We start from the raw sequence: 23951 nt of genomic DNA, 5'->3' as shown, positions 1-23951 counted from the left end.
CTAGGTTTGACAACATAAAGCTTTTGGAGCTGAATCTGCATCTCCTCCGTTTGATTCCAACATTTCGCCCTCAATATGTTATCCGTACACTAGGATGTTTATCGCCTAAATTTTCCCTCTCCCTCTCCTCCACCTCTAACCTCCACTCCCTCTCCCCCCTCTCCCTCTTCCCATTCTCCCTCCACACCCCAACCAAAAACCACGCACAAGCAACCGCACAAACCCAAACCAACCCAAGACTAACCCCATACCCCGTCCGAAACCCAGGCCTCTCCCCCTCCAAAAAAACATTACTCGCCACAATCCCCCCAGAATTCCCAAACCCCACCATCATCGCCGAACTCACACTCCTCTTATAATGCCCCGACATACAATTATTCACCCACGCCAAAGTCACAGGTTGACACATGTACCCTCCCGTGACGATGAAGAAGATGGCCATGTATTGGATTCCCGTGGAGATGTGGGATTGGTTGAGGAGGAGGGAGTAACCGATTGTGGCGATGAGGCAGCCGATGAATGTGAAAGAGTAGCGGTGGCGGAGACGGTCGGTGAGGTAGGCGGTCAGCAGGCAGAACGCGGTTGCGACGAGGAAGATGGGGATGCTGCGGACTTGGGCTGCTTCGGCGCGGTAGCCGAGTTGGGTGAGGATTGTTGGGGTGAAGAACTGCGGTGGTGAAAAGAAAAGAAAAAGTGTTAGTTATAGAGGAAGGAAGGGGGGTGGGAGGGGAGATTGGTCGCTTACTGAAGTCGCATATCCCGTATTCACGATCCCGAAATACATGAAGATTCCACAATAGATTTTCCAATCGCCAAAGATACGCTTTGCGGCTTTCTTGTCGAGGCGATTCATCTTCGCATCGGCGACATCTGCGGCGAGACGAGCGACGAGGAGTTCTTTCTCTCCGTGCGTCAGAAATTTCGCAGTCTCGGGCCAATCTGGGATGAAAAACTTTGCGCCGACACCGATGATGGTTGTGAAGATGCCTTCGAGGATGAAGATCCATCTCCATCCACCTGGAAGTTGTCAGCAGAGGAGATTTGAAAGAAAAGTGGTGACTAAGCGCATGCATACTGTAGCCGGCAATACCGTCCATCTTCGCAATCGCATAAGCCAGAAGACCACTGAATGCTCCGGCCAGGATTGATCCCGTGAAGAAGATTGATAGGCGCCATTGTAATTCGTATCGTTTGTAGTACATACTGATGAGGTATACACATCCGGGAAAGAAGCCGGCCTCGAAAAGTCCGATTAGGAAGCGCATGGCTTGGAGCCCAGCATTGTTTCGGACAAGACCTTCGCCAATGGTGGCAATGCCCCACAGTGTCATGATGAGTGCGATCCAGGTAGAGAGCGCCATTCGCTTGATCAGAATATTCGATGGCACTTCGAAGAGAATGTATGGGATGAACTAGGGCGGCACAAGATGTGTCAGCTTTTGCATGCTCAAACGGCACACGTCTTGGCTGAGAGTCGTACAAAGATGAACAGGGCGACGTTGTAGTCATTGCCTTTCATGTTCAGATCAGCGGTCATGCCTTGGATCTTTGCATTGCCTGAATTTGACGATCAGTCCATCATTTCTTGAGCTATAGACTTATTCATATCTCGTTCACATGTCATCGTACCAATGTTTGTCCTGTCCAAGAAGGCAAGCATGAACAGAAACCACAAGATTGGCACAACCCGTATGTCAAGCTTGCGAACCAAGGCTTTCTCCCGAATAGGATCGATTTCATACTGCGCAGTCGCTCGTGCATCGGCACCTGTCGTCTTGACTGTGATCTCTTCAACTCGCAGGTCCTTGAGCCTTTTGTCGGCAATGTCGGGATCCATGGTGTTGAGCCCGAGTGAGACACATACGAGGCAGGGCAGTGGATGGATATGTGGCGAGATAGCTGAAAAGGTGAGGCCGAAACAGGTGAGGTCAAGACAATTGAGGTCGAGACAAGTGAGGCCGAAAGAGGGGAAATGTTTCCGTAACCAATCTCAGTCAGGCAACCGTTCGGGATTTCACCGTCTCTTTGTCGCAACAACATTGTCGCGGTGCGCTTGGATCCTTGCCGTACGCAACTCGCGTAACCCAGCCAATTGAAGCTGACACAGAATGTACTCCACACGTAGACTCGTGGAGAGCGCTTGGAAGACGATCCTGCCGATCTTTTGGACCAGTTGCGGGATCGATGTCGGCAATACTAATTGCTCTTCGCCGCACTCTTGGAAGCGAGATTTTCACGATAGCTCCGGAACCAATACAGATGCGACTTCCTCACATTCATCGGTTGGTCAGCATATGGTGTTGCGGTGCAGCTTTTACGGGGATCATTCCGTCTTATGCCTCTTCTCATCGTGCTTTGGTGCCTTCGGCCCTCAAGGCGTCAATCTCAGCTTGGAAAGCGGCCATATCGGCCAGAATGTCACGACTCGAATCAGGCGAGGACACGGCGTGCTCAGTGGACTCTCCTATCTCAGCAACCTTTTGCAAGCTAGAGATGGACGCCGGTCTTTCACTGTCAAAGCTAGTATCACGATGATGATCTCCACTGAGTCTCCGTGAGAGGGAAGCAGGTGGTCCATCGAGACTGGTGCGTTTCGACCCTCGTTCACGACGAGGTGGCGGAGGTGGAGGAATCGCGCCGCCGGCTGCTGGAGAGGGATCAGTACGGCGTGTGGTTGTGGAGTCATCAGACGTTTGTCGGCTGATATCAGTGCTCCCGCCACGCTTCGAGCCCTGACGACGAGGCGGAGGTACCGGAGCTAGCTTGTTATCGGTCTGAAGCGGCGACGCAGTTCTCGGAGGTGTGTTTGCGTGAGGTTGCGATCCGAACATGTTCCTTCTATGCGGCGGCGGCGGCGGAGCAGGCTTGATAGCAATGTCTTCTGGCTTTTGCTGCAGACCGGAGATTTCTGATCCTGGTGCAGAAGTGACCGAGTCCAAAGTATTGTTGGACACGTTCGAAACACTTCTTGCTCGGCTGTGACCAGCAGGCTGTCTCCGGGATGAAGGTGGTGGAGGTGGCACCTTTTTCGGAGTCAGATCCTCGCTCGCAGGAGCTGGCACTGTTGCAGGTTGAGTAGAGGGAATATCTTTCGCGGGAACAGCAGGCGGAGGTGGCTCGCTTGCAGCTTGCGGAGGAGGCGGTAATGGCTTGTTCAGGTCGCGATGAGGCTTCGGAGGTGTAGCAGTCCGCAAAATGCCCGTGATATGCTGGGTTTGTGTAGAAGGCCCAGCAGACAGAAAGTTGGGTGGTATCGACTGATCAAAATCCGCAAAAGACACAGTCTGAGGTCCGCGCTTTGGTTTGGGTGGTGCAGGAGGTGCAAGATCATCAGACCTCCCAGCACCCATCAATTGCGACTTCTCGTGATCGTCGTCATCCTCTGAAGCAGACGCAGACCGATAGTCGTCATATCCCATTGACGGCGACTCTGGATGCAAACCATAGGCAGAATCGAATACCGAGGAGGTATCCGTAGCATTGCTGCTGCTGTCGTGCTGTCTCGTCTGAGTGCTCAGCCCAGCCGGAACAGGTCCTCCGGTCATCAATATATTTTTGAACATGTCCATATCCATCACTGGTCTTCTCTGCTCCTTATTCTCCCCCTTTCCGTCCAGCTGTTCTGTCTTTTCTCGTGAATATGCCAGCCCCGCCTCATTCGGAGGCAATGTCCTCGCAAAAGGATTGTATGGCGCACGCGTAGCTCCTGTGCCCTCGACTCCCGGCGGCGGCATTGCCCCAAGATTCCGTCCTGCATTGGCTGCCGCGGGCCTCTCCAGCTCTGAATCGTCGGCCGTGCTCGTGGACTCACTCTCGCTATCTTCTATCGTACTCGAATCCGTGTGCGGCGGAGGCAATGGGGCTCTCGTGGCAGAGTCTGCAGCCGGCAATCTTCTTCCTCCATTCTCGGGACTGTATACAAACTCTGGCGAGTGCGGTGGGGTCTGGATCACTACCTTCTTTTTCTTTGTTCGCTTTGGGGGTGTCGCTGCGACGAGTCAACACGCCTATCCTACTCAAGGCCACACTGGCTGTGCGACTCAAGCCATCTTACTGGAAGCCGCGACTTCCGGAGCTGCGGGAGGTGTTGTGGTATCAAAGATGTTTGCTGAGGATGGATCGGCGTCAAGTGTGCGCGAGCGCCGGAATGGATTGCTGGACATTGTGCATAGGTGTCCGTCCCGGCCTCGAGTCCAGCTCTCAGGCCCGCGCACATGAACTCAAGCCTGCCAGGACAAGGGAAGGTAATAATGCTATTCTGATATGTACATGCGGTGGTATAGGAGACCATGTGTGGCCGGCCATGTGAGCGACAGGAACAGCAGAAACTAGATCGTCATTTCGTCAGCCAGTGGACGCGCGATCCTTGTTCGGTGAGAAGCTTGTGCTCGAGCATCCCCTCCCCTCCCCTCCCCTCCCCTCCCTCCCACCACCGACCACCCACCACCCACCACCCATCACTGTTCCGGCGGCGATTGGCCCACCCACGTCCGATGCCAATGCCGCCGCCGCCGCCGCCGCCGCCGCTACCCGAGCTGTGCGCCGTGTCTGTCTGAGAGGCGTCACATCTCATCTCCGAGTCATGCAAAAAGGCTGTGACACGCGCTGGCACGGTGTAGCGTAAGGCTGCTTCGAGATCGTCGCAATTTCTGCCTAGAAGGCTAGAATCTCCTCCATCGGTTCGTCCGTGCTCTGCGCGCAAGGGCCTGCCAATCGGGGGCTGTTATTTGTCACAAAACCATATCAAAAACGTGGTTAGTAGAAATGGGCCCGCATCCTTCCCACTGCTTCAAGGCCGAGACGGCTCCATCTGTTCTCACCTTCCAGCGCCACGACATGCTTCTGCCTTGGTCTTTTCGCATGATTGCACACGCCTCCGCCCAGCCTCAATTTCCACATATATAAGACTGCGGCTTCGTGCGACCTACACATGCGAACGTCGACGAGCACGAGAAGCACATCAACATGGCTGCCATTGACACCCGAGACCTTCCGTCCGAATGGCTCAACAGGATCTGGTACTCGATTCGGGGAGCGTCTGATCTGCTGTCGAGTCCTTTGGGATGGCATCACCGTGAGAGCATGAAACTGAATCGTCAGAAGGTCATCGACTGGGCACAGGACAAGCAAGCGAGGATGACTCCCTGGGGTGTGCAATACCTCAGTCCAGAGCGTGGTGAATGGGTGCCGTATCTATCCGGAATCCTCAATGCAACCATATGCGGCCGATGGATTAGAGAGCAGCCTCATCAATGCATCAACTGCGGAGGATCAGCAAGTTGCCCGGGTTCAGCGCCCAGAGTTGGAATACCATCTTGCCTGGGCGATCTAATGTACGCAGTGCAGAACTCCCATCTGGCGGATCCCTCGCTTGACATTATGAAAGATGAAAAACTTGCGACAACCCCACCTCAAAACGACAGCTGCCGGATTACAGAACTCCCCACAGAACTTCTTCAACATATTATTAATTATTTGCTGCCATGCAATACGACCTACCACTTCTTTCCAGCCCGCCTTGACACAACTCGAAGTGTCCCCATCGTCCAGAAGTTTACATCGCAACCAGCAGTGATGGAGAATGCGCCTCCTCCAGACGGCGTCATGAAGAGATACCAGCCTGTACGATACAACACGACCGATCGTCCGCCGGCGACAGCGAGCGCACACTTGGCATTAGCTGCGACTTGTAAACGCCTCCAGGAAGAAGTCTATTCATTCTTCTTCGCCGAAAACAGCTTCATTCTCCACATCACAGCAGGTACAATTGAGAATGCTGTGCGATCGACAGATTTCAGGCAATTTCAAACCTGGACAAGAATACTGCCAAATCCAGCAAAGCATAAAGATTCACTTCCATGGCCCATGACAGCACGAGCTGCATCATACATGCGCAACGTCACCTTAATCATCTCCCTGCCGCCAGCGCCCATCTCGAAAGACATCGACATTCTCGAGGCCAAGGTATCCGAAGCAATGGCCACCCTCTCCGCTGCCAAGCATCTCGACAATATGACCATCGACTTCCAGCAATCCATCCAGAAGCGCGACAAGCGTTACACAGCACAAATCCTCAACATAGATTCTCTGGAAGCTGATGTTGATGGCAACGGCAAGCTCTCCATCACTGTACACGACCCCAACATCCAGTCCGTTCGAACCTGGAATAAAGCGCAAAGAGCGTTGAGGCCATTATTGCGAGGCCCGAGAGGTGTGAAGAAGGTGGTGTTGAGTGGACCGATAAGCGATGATCTTGTCGAGGAACTTCGAAATTCTCTCCTACAGACTGCCAAGAGAGCGGCAGAGTCAGAGGAGGAAAGCAGAGCTGCCAAGAAGAAGAAAATGATCTGATCTTGGTTTATTCTACAGTACCCGAAGCATACCCAAACTGCAACCCACCTCGTTCCTTCCTGTCACCACTTTTCCCACGATGGGCTTTTGTCTATAAACGAACGCTTGACGTCTTGCTCACTCGCTCGTACATTCAACGAATCGATTTCTGGGCCAACCACTTCCTTGCACAAATTTTGGAAGTGGACGACGAACGTTCGCATCGTTACGAAGAACAGGAAGGAAAGGTAGACAGCACGATATATATATGTAGACCTTCTCTTTTCTTTTATCAGACTCAATTGTAAAAAGAAAAAAAGCTCAAAGCATGAACTGCTCCTACCTTCCATCTACAATAAGACCTCGTTTAATTCTTCTTCCCCATTTCTCCTTTCTTTTCCCCTTCTTTTACGAGATCCATGATCGAAGGATGCAAAAAATCCCATCTATCTGAGACCTCGCCGCCATGATTCTTCTTCTTTTTCTTTCGTATGCTTTCCCTCTACAACTGTCCTGACTCTTATATTCTTCGAACAAATATCTTAGCGGAATGGCAGCGAACAATTAGGGACGAAGGGAAGACAGTTAAGAAGGAAGGGAGGACGAATAGAAAGCACTATATACTAGGGCAGAGGAGGTACTAAAGGCGGAAGATAGAAGAACCTCTAAGAGGGCATATAGGATAATAATCTTAGAACTCCTTAGAGGACTAAAAGCAATATATAACTAGGCAACCTACGTAATTACAAAGGTAGCTAATATAGTCGTAGTAAAGATTATAAAGAAACAATAGGAGACAAGCCTAAACTACTATACCTAGGCAGTAGTAGCTAGTTAGGAGGCGCTAAAACCCCCGAGGATAGTAGTTAGAGTCTATATTACGGACCTATAGGAGCAAAAGGAAATCTAAGGACTTATAGGGAAAGAGATTATAGAAAGAATTATAGTTAAAGAGGTAATTAGGGCTAGGAACGAAGGTAAAGGGGTAATCAAGCTATTTATAGTATAAGAGCAGGACAAAAAGAAGCTAGAAATATAAAAAGAATAGACAATAAAGATAGGGAAAACAGCAAAGGTCTCCTAATAGCAATTTATAATTATAGCCTATAGTATAATAAGAAGCTTTAAGGAAGAATAGGATATTAAGAGCCTATAGAGACAAAACTAAGCTATATACCTAGGCCTAAAGATTACAAAAGTGGTATAGATTAAAAGGAAAATCGAAGAGACTAAGAAGTAGTCTTCCCTAATTATCTAGATAGGGAGTATAGAGCAAGCTAATATAGTACTAGACTAGGGATTGTTCTAGGACTTCGAAAGATTAGAAACAGAGATATATAGAAGCAACTATAGGATAATATAGTGCTTCAAATGTTAATACTATAGACACTTAGCAGCTAAGTATATAAAGACAACTAACACCTACTCTTATTATATAGGGGATTACTAGGTTAAAGAATACAAAGCATATAAGGGAGAAGCAAGATATATATACTGTACTAAAAGACACCCCTCTTAGGCGAAGGAATGCCTAGTAAGAATACAGGCAGCTAGGAAGGCAAAGGAAGCTAGAATCAATATACTAAAAAGATATACAACGAGCTAGGGTAGCTAGGTATAGAAGCAACCTAGCTAAGTACTACAAAAGAGGTCTAGACAAGATAATAGGTTTATATTTAGGGCCTTATAAGCATAAGAGAGCTACTAGCAACTAGGGAGACTAAGATACCTTAATATTATAGGAAAGGAAGTAGGGTAGATAAAGCTTAGTTAAATGTTAGTCTAAAGTAAGGGAAGACTAAAGGAAAACTTATAGGGAAATAATATAGATAAAACCTAATAAACATTGCAACATTACTAAATATTATATAGTATAATATTAATAAGAGTAAAGATAAGGTATAGAGGAGCTTCCTTTAAGCACTAAACCTAAAAGAACATTATATTATTGCAATCTAAGAGCCCTAGCTTAACCTATATACGAAGAGACTAGTAACAGTTAAAGACCTAAGATACTACCTAATTATCTACAACTAGGGAGCCCTAAGGATATGTATCTACATTAGCAAGGAGATAGATATAGAAACCTAGTAGGCTATACTATAGGAGGATAGGGACCTAATATTAATTTAAGTAGAGATATCCTAAGGTATACTCTAAGTCTACTATATATACAACCTACTACTAGACTTAAGAAGCAGTACCTAACTAAAAACCCTAGAAAGACTATCTAGAGTTATCTAGAGGAACACCTACTAAATCCTACTTAGGGATTTCAACCTCTACTACCCCCTCTAGGGCTTAGACTTTACCCTAGCTTACTACTTCCTAGTAGGAAGACTAATTGATATATTAGAGAGGGAAGGAATAGAAATTGTTACCCTAAAGGGACTAATTACTTAGGAGGCAAGAGGAAGTAGCAGTATACTAGACCTATACTTTATATTACACTAGATTAGGAATAGGATTATAAGATATAGGGTCAACTAGGAACTAGAAGAATCATTAGACTACTTCCTAGTATAGATTGAGCTAAATGTCTAAGCTAATTAGGAAAGGGAACTAGAGGAGAAGCTTAACTAGAAAGGTACCTAATAGGGTAGGATTAGGGAGGAACTAGAAAGGGACCTAAAACTAGAGGAACTCTTAACAAAGCACCTACTAAGGCTAGAGGATATTAATAAGGTAGTAGAAGAACTAATAGGAATCCTAAAACAGGTAGCTAGAAAGTATACCCTAGCAAAGAAACATTTACTATACTAGCAACTATACTAGACTAGTAAGTATATAAGGAAGGTTAAAGTAGTAAGGAAAGCTAGGAGGTAGTAGATACAAACCTACACCTAGGAAGTATAGGACAACTATAATAAAGCCTACTAGGAAAAGAAGATCTAGATTAAGAAAGACAAGATATAAGAATAGAGATCTATAATAGGAATAATTACAAAGAAACTAGAGGAGATATAGAGGATAGCTAAATAGGCAAGGAGACCTAAACAGGATAAGGATATACTATGTGAGAAGGGTATATTAGCAGGTAGATAGGGTGGTAGTAGGTACGAGTAGTATTCGATAAGGATCTAGAAGGAGAGGGAGGAAGGTAGGAGAGTTAGCCTAACGCTAAGCGCTAAGCCCTACCTAAGGCATCGAGACCCTAGCTTCACTCGGCCTAGTTATATACCAATTACGTATAGCCTCTTTAGCCCTAATATACGCTTCCCTTCTAAAGGCCGCGCCCTCGTAGCCTACCTATATTCTAATCCCGACCTCTATTGCCGCTAACTTAGTAAGTCTAATAAGCTGCTTAGCCGCGCTAAATTAAACACTTAACTACCTAATTATGTAACTATATCAAACCTCACCTCTAAACAATACAATATACAACTCTAACTACGCTATCCTTATATATAATAAAGTGAAGGGATATAAAGCTACAAGAATTAAGGGCTATCGACTAATTATAATACGAGCGCGTCTTCCCTACTATAATAGGTAGACGTACGAGGTATTGCAGCCCTACCTCCGCTCTAAGTAATATCGTACCGAGTTCTTTGCGTCTACTCTTAAAAGACCTAGTAATGTCCGCTTCTAAGGGTTTGTTCGCTTCCGAGGGTTATTGTTCTTATTGTTCGTAGTTTCGCTAGCCCTAATTAGCTAGGTTTAGTAGCCTTTAAGTGTCAATCTTATCTTATCTTTTCAAAAAACACAGCTCGTCTAGTTTCTATAGGTAAAGGCTATTATAAGTATAGTAGTAGAGGTTCGCCTCGCTTAAAGGGTTAGATAGATCGAGGAGTAACCTATTATCCGCAAGATCGACCCCGGCTAGCTTAGCTCTATAGTTTTGCCCTTAGTTAGCTAGTCTATTAGTCGCTCAATCCTTTAAGCGGCTTAAAGTTTTAATCAAAGTTTTGATTAAAGTTTGATTAAGGTGCCTTAGGCTCGTAGTGTAGGTAAGGTTGTATCTATAGGCGTAGCGATAATAGCAAGTAATATTAATAATAGTAGCGCTAGTCGTCTTAGCGCTAACTTTACCTTCTTTAACTAATAACAACTCGGCAACACCGTTACTAATATAGCGGTATCCTTCCTTTCTTAAACAGTAACATACCCCGCAACACTGTCACTAATATAGCCGCGCCGGCTACGCCGATTGCCTAGGCCTCGAGGCCTCGACGGAATAAGGGAACAAGAGGGGGACCTATAGGGCGCGTTAGTAAAGAGGTAGAATCCTTAAAAGAGCAGGCAATTGGTTAACGCGTCGTAGCGCGCTTGTTAACACTCGGTGCGCGTTTACTATAGTAGTATAGTCTTATTATCCTTTATTGCTAACAATTGCTTGCTTCTAATTAGTTAGCTAATAGTACCCCGGGGGTAGCATTAATCCTAGGCCTTAGTAGTAACATTATAAGCTTTTAGTCTTCTTCTTATTCTTTACGCTAGTCTAATACTCATCTAACAACTCGGTTATGTCCTTAAAGGATCCTTTAGCTTCCTACGAGTCCTATTTAGGTAAATAGCCTTACTACCTTAGGAGGTATTCCTTCTTACCTTTCCTAGTCCGGTACTATAGGATACGTTCTATAGACTACAGTTCTTTACTATCAGCTAAGACTTCTTCTAACTTAGCAGGCGCTTTATCGCCTTCGCGTTAATAGTATAGCTTAAGGAGGGATATATAGAAGGTGTTATAGATAGTGTAATAGGGTAGAAGCTATAACTAGTAGGCCTATATACCCTTCGGTTCTCGAATGCGGAATAGGCTAATGTATCTTAGTGCGAGTTTGGGCCTTGTTTTGCTATCGAGTAATAGGTGTTTGCGGATGCGGAGGTTCTTTATACTAAGCATAACTATATCGCCTTGCTTAAAGGTTATTAGAAGGTAGTGTTTATTATAGTAGGTCTTTTAGTACTCTTAAGCCTTTGTTAACTTCTCGGCTATCTTAGTATAGATTTCTCGCATCTTCTAAACCCTCTTAATAGCCGCTAGTGTCTTAGGTTGACCCGCTTCCCTTTCCTTACGCTCGGCCTCGAGCGATAGAGGGTCTTATAGCAGCGTAGGGTTGCTTCCTATTATAGCGAAATAAGGTAACACCTTAGTAGATAAGTAGACACTATTGTTATATATAAATTCGGCTAGTTATAGGAGATTAACCTAATCCTTAGGGTTCTCGTTAATATAGCTACGTAGGTACTACTATAGGGTAGCATTCTGTCTCTCTGTTTAACCGTTAGTCTATAGATAGAAGGCTATTAATAGCCGATGCTTTAGTCTTAGCTATAGGCATATTTCGCTCTAATAGTGCGATATGAATGTCGAGCCCCTATCGGAGACTATCCCCTTAGGGGTTCCCTAATAGGTATAGAAGATGTCAGTCTATAGCGCCTTAGCTAGGTTAATAGCCGTCTAATCCTTTCGGGTAGGAATGTAACGAGCGCCCTTAGTAAACCGGTCTACGACAACTAGGATAGTATTATATATATCCTTACTTCTCCTGCGCTTAGTAGGCGGAAGGCCTATAATAAAATCTATTATAAGCTTAGCAAATAGCTTCTTTAGAACAGGGAGTAAAGACAACTCGCTAAATAGTAAGTGCTTTAGTGCTTTAACTCGTTGATATACGGCATACGTGTTTACGTAGTCCTTTATATCCCGCTTACTATTTAGCTAGTAGTATATGCGCGATAGTAGCTCGTACGACCTCTCTGTACTATAGTAACCGGCAAGCTTACTATTATAGTGTCGCTTAAGAAGTTCTTATCGGATCGAATATTTAGCGGGGATATAGTATCTGCCCTTAAACTTTAAATGACCTTTATTATCGATCGACTAATTGTTACTCTTACTAGATCGAGTCTTTCGCCTACTTACAAGCTTGTCTATACGTTTAGTAGCAAAGGCGTCCCTCTACTAAGCCCGTAATAGCTTATCTATAAACGATTGACTATCCCTATTTGTAAGGTTATTTAATAGCACCCTCGCTATTAAACGAGGTACGCATTATATACATCTAATAGCACTAGTAGCCGGATTAACTATAGTAGTGCTATCGCTATTACTATATATAGCGATGTCGACTAGGGAGTTATTATAACTTCTCCTATCTATATCCTTAATACGCACTATTAATATAGTAAGAGCATTAATATACTTTAAGCCGTCGCGGAGTCCGGTAAGCCGCTTATCCTACGCTTGCTTATTAACAATACGGGCTATAGCAATCTTATGCTATAGGGTTAGAAACAATAAATTAATAGATTGCTAAGTCCCGCTATCGTAATTAGGTCGCCTCGATAGGCTATTAGCAGGGTTGCTTACGCCTAGCCGATATAATATATCAAAATCAAACCTAGCGAGGTAGACGGCCTATCTAGCCTGTCGACCTATAACTCTAGTAACCTTGGTAATGCTACGGAGGTTGTTATAGTCTATATAGACCTATATCGTATATTAGGCCCTATCGAGGTAATACCTCTAATACTTAAAGGCCTCGATAATAGCTAAGAGCTCTTGCTCGTAGGTCTCGTAGCGACGCTTAGCATCGATTATCTTCCTCGAGAAGAAGGCAATCGGGTACTAGTAATAGTTATTATCTGATTGCTAGGACATAATAGCCGATATAGCGAACTGTAAAGCGTTAGTCTCAATTCGGATCTGCTTATTTAGCACGAAATAGTATAATAAGGGGACTTTAGTAAAGCGCTGCTTTAGACCGTTAAAAGCGGCTTGTGCTCTATTAGTCTATTTAAACTCTCTAGTCGGGTTAGCCTTGGTTTTAGTAAGCTTAGTTAGGGGTATTACGTATCGTAAATAGCTCTTAATAAAGCGACGATAGAAGTTAGTAAAACCTAGGAATAATTGAAGCTCCTTAATGCTAGTAGGCGTTAGCTACTTAGTAATAGTCTTAATCCGGTTAGGATTAGCCTTAACACCCTTAATTAATACGAGGAAGCTAAGGAAGGATACCTCCTTAGTAGTAAAGGTGCATTTAGAAGGCTTGTAATATAGTCTATAGGCTTGTAGGCGATCGAGCACCTTGCGGACTATAGCCTAGTACTCCGCAATGTTAGGTAAGTATATGTAAACTAGGATGTTATCTAGGTAAACTATATAGAGATAGTCTAATAGGCCCGAAAGGGCCCGATTAATATAGGACTAGAATGTTACGGAGGCGTTAGCTAAGCCGAATAGCATAACTAAGTACTCGAAATAGCTATAGCGAGTATAGAAGGCTGTTTTCTATTCGTTACCCTTACGAATACGGATACGATAGTACGTATCCTTGATGTCTAGTATAGTGTAGAAGTAGGTACTAGAAAGGCGATCGAGGGTCTTATTAATAAGAGGAAGTAGATAGCGATCTTTGATAGTAATAGTATTAAGCCTACGATAATCGATATAGAGGCGTAGGCTACTATCCTTCTTTAGTACGAACAGGATAGGGGCACTAGTAGGGCTGTTACTATACCGTATCCGGCTATTAGCTAGGTTTTCCTCTAGGTACTTACGCAATATAGCAAGCTCTCGTTTACTAAGATTGTAGAGGGGTCTAAAAGGGACCTCTTTGCCCTCTATAATATTAATCTTATAATCCGTCTCTTTGAATATAGGCAATGTCGATACTAAGTAGTGTTTGAATACATTAATATAGGTCTCTCGAATAGGTTCTAGTATACGCTCAAGCTGTTTAGGATCTATGCTATTAGGGGGCACTAGTTTATCGTTATTACTACCGAGTAGGTCGGCAGTTAGATTAGCGGAGGCGGGAGTTAGGTTGCTAATAAACAGGACCCTAATATTATTAGGACACTCGCTAATGTCGATGTATTTAATATCCTCTTTCCTAGCGATTCTAAATCGCTATTGTTAACTGCCTAAGTCTATAACTATAGCATAGTACTTAAGAATAGGGTTGCTAATAACAATATTAGATAGGAGGCTGTCTATATCTACTACGTAGGTAGTGAAGTTTAGTAGGCGTTTATTGCCGAGGTCGTCTCTTAGGGCTATATAGACATAGTAGGCTCCGTAGGTCAAGTACCGAGCGTTATTAAACTAAGTAAGGGTTGGCAGGTTAGTCCTAGGCAGTTGTCGAAGGTCTAATTACTTAGCTAGGCGATAGCTGATAAGGGTACTAACTGAATTTCCTAGATCTAGTATAACCTTAGTCTTATAGTTAGTTCTACGCGTATCCGATACGAGACAGGTACGTATAATAGCTAGTACAATGTCGATAGTCTTACGCCGCACAAGGCTAACAGTTAGTGCGGCGCTTATTCTTTTTTCGAAGGTTAGCCTATAGGGGTAGCGTTAGCTACTAAAAGGTGCTTTCGGTGCTTAGCGGCAGCACGGTCGATTCGGGCCTAGTCTTTAGGTTTGTCGCATTGGCCTAGTAGATAGCTAGTACTATTACAATTAAAGTACTTTAGTCCGGTTAGGGGATTGCTATAGCTATTACCGCTGTTGTTAGCCGAGCGATTAGTACTATAGGGATACGAGCCCCTTCTACGGCCCCTATTACGGCCTCCTCTATATAGCCGTCGGCTACGGCTTCTCCTACGGTCGTTATTGTTGCTACCTCTATTGTTAGCACTAGTGTTGTTCTAATACGAACCTTAATTGTTGCCTCCTCGGCTACGATAGGTAGATAGTCGTATCTTAGATTCTAACCGTTGCTATAGCTATACTATACGCTCTGTAGTTTCTACTTCAATTATAAATTGAATTCGTATAAGATTAGCCTATTCGAATATACGGCGGCGGTCCAATTTAAGGACAAGCTCCTACTTCAATTTAGGGCGTATTTCGGAGATCTATATAGAATCGGTTTTAACCGGAAGGTCATCTTCGAGGGTCTTTAAATAGGCTTCAAATAAGCGAGCCGATTAATTAGTCTTTTGTTTAGCTCGAAGGTACTAGTCCTAAGCGTGTTGTTGCCTTAGTATAGGGTTTCTAAGGGTGTCTAGTATAATAGTTTTGTAGGTTTGCTACTAAACAGCGGTCTGATCGGTAAGGGAGTTAAAGTAGTCGTCCTAGGTGCGTTTTAGGTTACTATTAATATATTGTATAGCATAGACGACTAGCGAATAGTCGTCTAGTAGGGCCCTTAGTGCATTTCGTTAGTTAAGCTTATAGTTACGAATATAGTCGTTGTATTGCTTTCGACTAGAGCTATTAAATACGGTATAGTCCTTAAGTTTAGTATCCTTCTTCTAGACTAGGACTAATAGTAAGGAAGGCCCTACTATCGGCTTAGTGTTAGTTGTTAGGGCCTCCTAAAGGCGGCGAATTTCGAGGAGGTTATCCTTTAGCTGTTGTTCTTAACGTAGGGTAGTAAGCCTGTTTTAGGTAGCTTCTTAGAGTCTCCCTACTAGTTAGGGCCTAAAGGCTAGTTAGCTATATCGACGGTTGATAATATTATTAAGAATGTCGTCGATAGGCAATTCTAGGTCGTTACCTAGAATTATAGGTTCTTCTTTAATAGGCTCTCCGGTAGGCTCTTTAGTAGGAGGCACTTTAGCTAGCACTTTAGCGGGAACTGTGCTACTAGCGTTGTTATTGCTAGCGCTACTAGCGGTAGCACGGTTGTTGTTGCTTCGTAATAAGCCGGCTATTATTGTAATAGGGGGTAATACTAATAATGTATTATTAGCCCCTAAGATGCGGATATAGCGGAATTAGTAGATATTAGTCTAGTACGATTGACTTAGTGTAATAGGCCGTATAGAAGGCCTTGCTTAATAATTAGTACGGTTGTTTCGATGGAATAGTACGTATAGGTCCCGTTCTTCGGGCGCAATATAGTTAGATTAGTCTTGTTCGTAGCTATACCGCTAAAAGCTTAAAACAAGGACTATCTAGCTGCTACCCTTAAAGGGCGGATCGAATACTATATAAGAAGGGTATACTAGCAGGCAGATAGGGCAGTAGTGGGTACGAGTAGTATTCGATAAGGATCTAGAAGGAGAGGGAGGAAGGTAGGAGAGTTAGCCTAACGCCAAGCGCCAAGCCCTGCCTAAGGCATCGAGACCCTAGCTTCACTCGGCCTAGTTATATGCCAATTACGTATAGCCTCTTTAGCCCTAACATACTACTACAATTCCCGGACATTATAGACTAATAAGGACAAATATAGACTATAATAGAAGGGAAAGCAAGAGCCCTAGGCTAACACTTCTTCTATAGAAAAGTATAAGCAGACCTATTAGATATAAAGGAGAAAGAACAAGAGACTCTACTGCTAGGTATACTAAGAGATACCTAGGTTAAACCCGAAACTATTAAAAGGATCCTAAAGAAAATTCTAAGCAATAAGGCACTAGGAGAAGACAAGATCTATAACAAACTTCTAAAAGCATATAGGAAAGGGCTAGCCCTAGCACTAGCTAATATCTTTTTATAAAGCCTAGTACTAGGATACTACCTAAGACTATTTAGGAAGTCCCTAATAGTAGTGCTAAGGAAGCCCTAGAAGGAAGACTATATATAGCTTAAGGCCTATAGACTAATAGCCCTACTTAATACAATAGGCAAGGTGCTAGAAAAAATTGTTACTAAAAGGCTAACAACCTTTACCGAGGAAAGGAGCATCCTTCCTAAAGGCTAGATAGAAGGAAGAAAGAAGAGGTTAATACTAATAGCTATAGAACTAATTATAGAACAGATTAAGCATATCTAGCACTATAGTCAAAACTAGGTAGCAACCCTCCTCTCCCTTAACATCTTAGGAGCCTTTAACAATATCTCCTATAAAAGGCTCCTATATATACTTAAATAGAAAGCTATACTAAACTAGATAGTCCAATTTATCTAGTCCTTCCTATAGGAAAGATTAATATAGCTCATTCTAGGCAAATTCAAATTAGACCTAATACTAACTGAAAAGGGAATCCCCTAAGGATTAATACTCTCCCTAATCCTCTTCCTTATCTTTATAGTAGACCTACTCCTACTCCTAGAATTAAAAAACACATTAGCATTAGGGTTTATAGATAACACAAACATCCTAGCCTAGTCTAAGACAATAGAAACCAACTGCAAGATCCTAGAAGAGAAGCACTAGGAGTATAAAAAATAGGCAAGGAGGTATAGAGCAAAATTCGCCCTAGAAAAGTACTAGCTTATCTACTTTAGCAAGGCTAAATCAACCTATAATATAAAGCAATCAATCACTATCTAAGGCTTTAAAACCTAACTATTAGTAGAGCTTAGGGTACTAGGGATCTAGCTAGATCTAAAACTAAATTAGGGACTATAAGTAAAGAAGGCAAAGTAGAGGGCAGATGCTAATATACAATCCATTAATAGGCTTATAGCCTCTATATAGGGGGCTATATTCGAGAAAGCTAAAGTTATATACAAAGCAATTGTTAAGCTAGCAATACTATATAGAGCATAGATATAGACAGCCTAGGAGAAAACACTAAAGAGGATTGAGCAACTAGTTAGTAGGTCCTAAACCTAAAGCCTAAAGAAAATCCTAGGAGTATACAAAACTATACTAACAAGGGTAGTAGAAATAGAATTAGGGATCCTACTAGTCAAACAATACTTTAAGGGACTAAGATACTAATATATAGTAAAGACAATAGAATACCTAGTCTAATAGACTATCTAAAAGGCACTAGACAAGATAAAAGCCTAGTATATTAGGACTAGGAGGCGAGACAGACTACAAATAACTCCCTAGAAAGTTAAAGACCTAGAGCAATATAGAGTCTTAATAAGAGAAATGCTAGAGAAGGAGCTTTAGGGACTAAATATAAGGCTAAAGGAAGATAAGCTAAAGGGAGAGAAATAAAGCCTAGTAGAATCAATTACTAGATACCTATAGGAGTAGGAATAGAACAAAACATAAGTTAGACTAGGAACCCTAAAGGTACTAATCAAATTTAGTTAATATAACTACTAGCTCTATAAGGACCTAAACAGGGCCGAGGCAAGCCTAGCTATCTAAATTAGATCTGAATATATTAGACTTAGATCTTACCTATTTAGAAGAAACGTCCTAGGAATTGAAAGTAGAGCTTACTAATATAGCTACCAATCTTAGAACCCTAAGTATATACTACTAGTCTACCCCTAATAGTTAGAAGGTAGAAGTAATTAGAGACTAAAAGCAATAGAAAGGGAATACGATAAGCTAATCTAGAGTAAAGAAGACCTAAAGAGGATAGTAAAGTAGATTATTAAACAGGGATTTATACAACAATTTATACTAGTAAGGGAAACTAAGGAGTAGATAAGAAGGAGGGAAGAAGAGGAGGAAAGAAGGGTAGGGCAGTAGGCAAGGTAGTTAGAGGGTAACAACTATAACACTAGTATACCCTAGAGGAAGGAAAACAAGGAAACGAGGAAGATTAACACTTATAAATAGGATAGGAGGGAGGTTTTTACTAACTAAGTTAGTTTCCTACCCAAAACAATATATAGAAACAGACCTATATAGGCCGAAAGGCACTACAACAGGCAAATGAAATATCTATCTATCTATCTATATTCTTCGAACCTCGATCTCGTCCTGCGATTTGCTGTCCTTTTTCCCCTCCTCCGCACGGCGCAATGGGTGGGATACGGATTCTTTGTTTTTTTTTCTGAGTAACAGCTATCCATAATCGTCAATGAATCTGCATCAAAAGCAAAATTTTCCAGGTTCCTTCCATTCATGCATATCCGTACCTCGATTCCTAAGTGACGATGACACCATTACAGAATCCCGGCAAGCCTGCTTCTTCTCCCCCTTTGATCTTGACGCTGAATTCGAATCCCAAAAGCGCTATCAAACAGCTTCTCGCATCCCAGATCCAGAGCTAGGGCTTCCATTTTCGGTGCGACGGACAGGTAGCCTTGACTTTTCGATGACGCCGAGGTTCTTGTTGTCTTGATGTAGTCGTATAACCCGAACGCGGAAAGGAAAGGAGAGGAGGATTCAAGAGGCTTCGAGGTAACATCCTGTATTGTCGAATCCTCCAGATCCAGAGCTAGGGCTTCCTTGTCGGTGCAAGTGAAGAGAGAGAGAGAGAGAGGTTGATAGCAGTTTTTGATTTCGGTTCTTTTTGTCTGGATGTGGCCGAATCCTGCTGGCTGGAAAAATTTTTCCTTTGCGGGAGCTCGTTTTTTGGTCGGGAGGGAATTTGTCCTGGCATGGAAGGGGATACAGGTAGGGGAAGAAATTTTTTTTCTAAAAAAAAAGCCATGCTCGTCAAAAGCAAAGCCTCCTTCCCTTCCATGACAATCATGTGTGCACATCCGGGCCTCGATTCTCGATGATTGCTGAAGCATTCAGAACCCAGAGCTTTCATGTCGGTGTAGAAGCAGAGATGGGATTTGGCAGAAGTTTTTTTGATTTCGGTTCTCCTTGTCTGGCTGGATATGGTTGGTAGTGACTGTATCCGAGTGTTTGTAAACTGGATGGATATATGGCATTGGCAGATCTCGTTTCGAACATGTCGGTGAAGCTGCTGGGAGCTTCGTGATTGATCTCGTTGTTGGTCTGTGGCAAGAGAGTAGTTTTGTCCTGGGCCGGAAAGCAGATCGGTGCCTTCTGTGTTGCGTGCAGGAACCGAATATGCACCGCAGTGAAGACAGGATTCTTTGAGGCTGACATGTTGCTTTGCATGCGCCATCTGCAGATTTTGGCGTTCAGTCTAAGACCCGTAGCTGAGGTCGCTTCACGTGGGATCTTCGCCACGGGAATTCTGCCCTGGAGATGGTGATGGTGGTGATGGCGAGCGTTTCCTCGGCACTGGACCAGGACTAGTGGGTAAGTCGTAACTGTCCGCGTGTTCTCTCTCTGATGGAGGGGGATTCTTGCAACAGCATACGGAACGCCAGAATTTCCACCACCAGTTGCAGTTCGGAAGCTTGAATTCATAGACATTGACGCCGGACGGCGTGTGCGACTGCGATGCGTCAACTTCGCTGGGTGAGAGGGAGAACCTACAACATGACTCGCTCAGTAAGTAAGTGTGGACTTTTGAGGAAATGTTCTTTGCGGAGTTTCTGCCCAGCATGGATTGCATTGGCGTGCATACCTCACGGGTGCGATGTTTTCGACTCTACTGCACCAGCGGACTCGCTTGAAGCGTCGAACGGATAGAGTGACATTGGCAGGGTCCGAAAAGGTGATGATGCTTGCAGTGTCTGGCTTATCTGTCGTGTCACTGGTTTCATTGGAAGCCTTGACGTCGCCATGATTCGCGTCGCCTGCAGAATCGTCTTCTTCGCGGACGGTCGCCTGCGAAGATGAGCGGTTCGATCGACTGGAATCGCTCCTTCGCCTATCTGCTCGTACGTGGTTGGCATTCCACTTGATCATAGCAATGCGACTCCCAGCCGAAGAAGGCCGCGCCATGGGAGCAGCTCGCACCTGCGATGAAGTGGTGAAGTCGCAAGCTGATTAGTTCTCAGAGAGTTACCAAGGCAATTGTAATAAAGGTTCATTGTTAAGTTAAAGGAGTGGGTAATTTGTCCTCGAGTCCGAAAATAGGGTCTGCAGTGCCGGTATCCCTGTGAAAGTCAATCAACAGTCCCTGAAAGGGGCAGGAAGAGCCTTTTCTCAGTTCTGGATTCTGGAATGAACATATACCCTGGTCCTCGAGGCGCTCAACACAGATATATCGAACCCCACGCCGGCGGTCATCTCGGCCACGATCCTCATGAACGCTGGATGAACAAGGCCGACGGCGATCCCATCGGCATTCACGTCGTTTCAAACTGAGGCATGATGTCCCGCCTTCGCTCTCGTGCCGCAAAGTGATGGAACCAGCTTCAGACGAGACTATGTAGAATCAACTTGGTGCACTGCCCGTCCCAATTCATTCTGGCAATGTCAAGAGCCCTATATAAATACGAAGACAGGCCCAGCCAAAATAGCCCACGGGAATGATAACAATATCTTGCTTTTGGCCTTGCAAGCCGTCGACTATCTTCTTCCCGGCGGACGTCTCTGCAATATCAACGCCATCAATCCATTGCATGGCCGGAGGTGCATCTTTTCGTGGTCCAGAACGCGCTGTTCCTGCCGGCATACTGCTTCACAAGTTCATATCCCAGGCCACGCGTAGCACCGACGACATCTGAAGGACAAATAAGATGCTAGAAATAGATGCGAGTTGATATGCAATGTCGAGATCAATTGCGGCATCTCTATATGAGAATGTGAGGCCCACTTGATCCAGCGTCACGCCACATCTCAGCGAAGAGGTAAGAGACACGCTCTGCCTCCTTCCTGTACCGTGTTGTAGCCTCGTGTGATGCATTATGTGCTGAACACTGGTTCGAGCCATTTGGGTAGTACCGGTTTTCCCTCAAATTTCCTCTTGTGCATGAAACCAGAGCCGCAAACACGCTACGAAGATGATCAGCCTATGCGTCTTCGAGGCCGGGGGCCTTTGACTTACTTCGCGCCGGTCTGTGAAGTCTTGGTAGACGGAGAACCATTTCTCTCTATCTCGACAGTCTGCTCGCCCTACACTTTGGCGCGATCTCGTTTTTTTCATTATCCGAGGTGTGAATCCAATTGGAACGGTTCGCAGCAACCATACGAGCTCCAAAGCATGACTGATCCATCATCCATCTGAGCTCTCCTCTGAAAGGGCGACGCGCTGACTGGGCCACGTCAAGGGCGGTCACAGCGTGGTGAATATGTCCGAAGCTTTTGCGGTTATTGGCCTATCTCCACTTAGACCAGTAACAAAGGGTGTTCGTGCATGTGACATAGAATTACGTGTTCCGTAGCAGACTTTTCTAAACCCGCAAGTAAACTTTCTAACCCCTATACTAATTAAATAAACTCCCGTACAGACTATATAACACCCTTTATTACTAGTCTAATCCGTTTCTATCGGGTTTTAGTACGCGTATATAGATAATCGTAGTAGTAGGTAGATGCTATTAGCTATAATACTATTATATATCGGAAATCGTAAAATCCGCTACGGTGAAGCCCTACGTAGTTACGAAAACTATCTACCCCGAAAATCTAAAGAACTTAGGTCTACTACTCGCCGGGGAAAATCTATATATACGCGAAAATCGAATATCGCTTACTATATTAAAGCTAGACGCGTCTACCCTACTACGACCGTAGATCGATAAACTAACTCCGTAACGATCGAAACAATATCCGCGGCGGGTAAATATAATACCGCGAAGAAGCTCCTATAACTCTTATCTACCCCCGATACTATCCCGTCTAGCGCTCGTAGTCCTCCTACCTAATATTATCGGCTAGGTATCGCAGCTCCGAGTTAGTAAGAGATACGTTTAGAATACCGTAATACTCGAGCTGGTTTTAATGCCGCGAGTAGGGTAGGCTCTACGCGTTACGGGTTAGAGAAGGGCCGCGACTAGAGGGCAATTTATAGGAGCTAAATCGGGAAAATTAGCTCGGAGAATCTAGAATAGTTTCTAGCTAGGCAAGCTCTAGAAGTCCGCTACGCTATAGAGCATTCCCGTAGAGCTTTCTATAAGAGTCGTATATACCGATCTACGGGAGATTATTCGATTTGTAGTTAATCGAATCTATAACTATACTCTTAAATCTATTCGCGCGATAGTTTATACCGTCGACTATACCGATTTAGTCGACCTCTAATTCGATATTATCGAAGCTAGAATAAGGTAGATATTAAATCGATTGTATAAACTATCTAAACAGCGGCCTAAGAAAAAGCCGTATCGGATCTAGGTTACTATACTGCGGGCCTTAATTTACTAGCGATAGGATGTCCTATTTGTCGTAAAGACTAGTTTAGGTAAGAGCCTAATCTTCTAGGCTTTTACTATACTTACTAGATAGACTGCTATCTAGTTAGTACCTCTTACTCGGCTCGGGGCGGAGTAAGAAGCGGACTTAAAGAAGATCGTAGAGGAATACGTTAATCCCGTACTAGTTACGAGTAAGGCTAAGCGGCGGGATCTAGATTTGTTTACTAAAATTAGGGCGGGCTAGTACGATTATATTATTCTAGGCCTAGAGTAGGCCGTATCTAACGACTTTAAGGATACCCTAAAGGATCCGAATCTTTCCTTACGCATCGGGCTAGTCGTATTCGATGAAATTTATCTCCTTTCGAAATAGGCTAGCTTCCGCGAGGAATTCCTTACAGTCGCGCAGCTTAGGCAGCTTCTCCGCTAGGACTATATATAGTTTGGCTATACTAGAACCCTAGATGCTATAACCTAAGCCTATATATTAAATTATAGCGGATTTAGACCGGTCGGGTACGAGCTATATTATTCTATAGTGCTACGGACTAGCATCGATCGCGTTAACTATACGTATATCTTTAAAGAGTTAGATAAAAATACAAAGTCGGTTTATAGCTAGTTATATTTTATAATCGAAAAGGCCGTAAGCCCCGCGGGCTCGCCTCTATCCGCTATAGGCTCGAATTTGTCTACTGCTACGCTAGCTAATACGGGCGAAGCCTAGTCCGTAGCGGAGTAACGGGCTACGCTAGCGGAGATACTAAAGACTATTATCTTTATCGATAGTCGCCCGGACGTAATCGCGCTTATAAATCGCGTTCGAGCCTAGCTAGTACTTTGGACTAAGGACCTATATCGAGAAAACTAGTATTATTAGGGAAATGGGTCTAATCCTATACTAAACGTTCTT

General features: G+C 44.3%; 4 protein-coding genes across 4 annotated transcripts; 1 reads left to right on the top strand and 3 right to left on the bottom strand.

The window, feature by feature from the left end:
* Window positions 1-52: 52 nt before the first annotated feature.
* Window positions 53-2142, bottom strand: MYCFIDRAFT_157655 (uncharacterized protein). The gene is made up of 5 exons (XM_007933202.1): window positions 1630-2142; window positions 1481-1557; window positions 1076-1412; window positions 746-1017; window positions 53-667 (listed from the first exon to the last, which is right to left on the bottom strand). The coding sequence occupies exons 1-5, from the start codon at window positions 1835-1837 to the stop codon at window positions 71-73; spliced, it is 1491 nt and encodes a 496-aa protein (XP_007931393.1). The 5' UTR covers window positions 1838-2142; the 3' UTR covers window positions 53-70.
* A 203-nt stretch (window positions 2143-2345) lies between these two features.
* Window positions 2346-4216, bottom strand: MYCFIDRAFT_179094 (uncharacterized protein; the record flags this gene model as incomplete). Its single annotated transcript, XM_007933201.1, has 2 exons — window positions 2346-3988; window positions 4027-4216. The coding sequence occupies 2 exons, from the start codon at window positions 4214-4216 to the stop codon at window positions 2346-2348; spliced, it is 1833 nt and encodes a 610-aa protein (XP_007931392.1).
* A 47-nt stretch (window positions 4217-4263) lies between these two features.
* Window positions 4264-6800, top strand: MYCFIDRAFT_179093 (uncharacterized protein; the record flags this gene model as incomplete). Its single annotated transcript, XM_007933200.1, has 10 exons — window positions 4264-4291; window positions 4323-4620; window positions 4658-4751; window positions 4795-4850; window positions 4885-4917; window positions 4948-5074; window positions 5101-6232; window positions 6262-6533; window positions 6583-6695; window positions 6746-6800. The coding sequence occupies 10 exons, from the start codon at window positions 4264-4266 to the stop codon at window positions 6798-6800; spliced, it is 2208 nt and encodes a 735-aa protein (XP_007931391.1).
* A 13972-nt stretch (window positions 6801-20772) lies between these two features.
* MYCFIDRAFT_44967 (uncharacterized protein) lies at window positions 20773-21111 on the bottom strand (the record flags this gene model as incomplete). Its single annotated transcript, XM_007933088.1, has 1 exon — window positions 20773-21111. A coding segment is annotated over one exon (339 nt), but the record flags the coding sequence as incomplete, so codon positions are not given.
* Between the last annotated feature and the right edge of the window lie 2840 nt (window positions 21112-23951).

Source organism: Pseudocercospora fijiensis (assembly GCF_000340215.1).
Source record: "Pseudocercospora fijiensis CIRAD86 unplaced genomic scaffold MYCFIscaffold_10, whole genome shotgun sequence".
Taxonomy (NCBI): domain Eukaryota; kingdom Fungi; phylum Ascomycota; class Dothideomycetes; order Mycosphaerellales; family Mycosphaerellaceae; genus Pseudocercospora; species Pseudocercospora fijiensis.
This window is presented reverse-complemented; position numbering and strand designations above follow the sequence as displayed.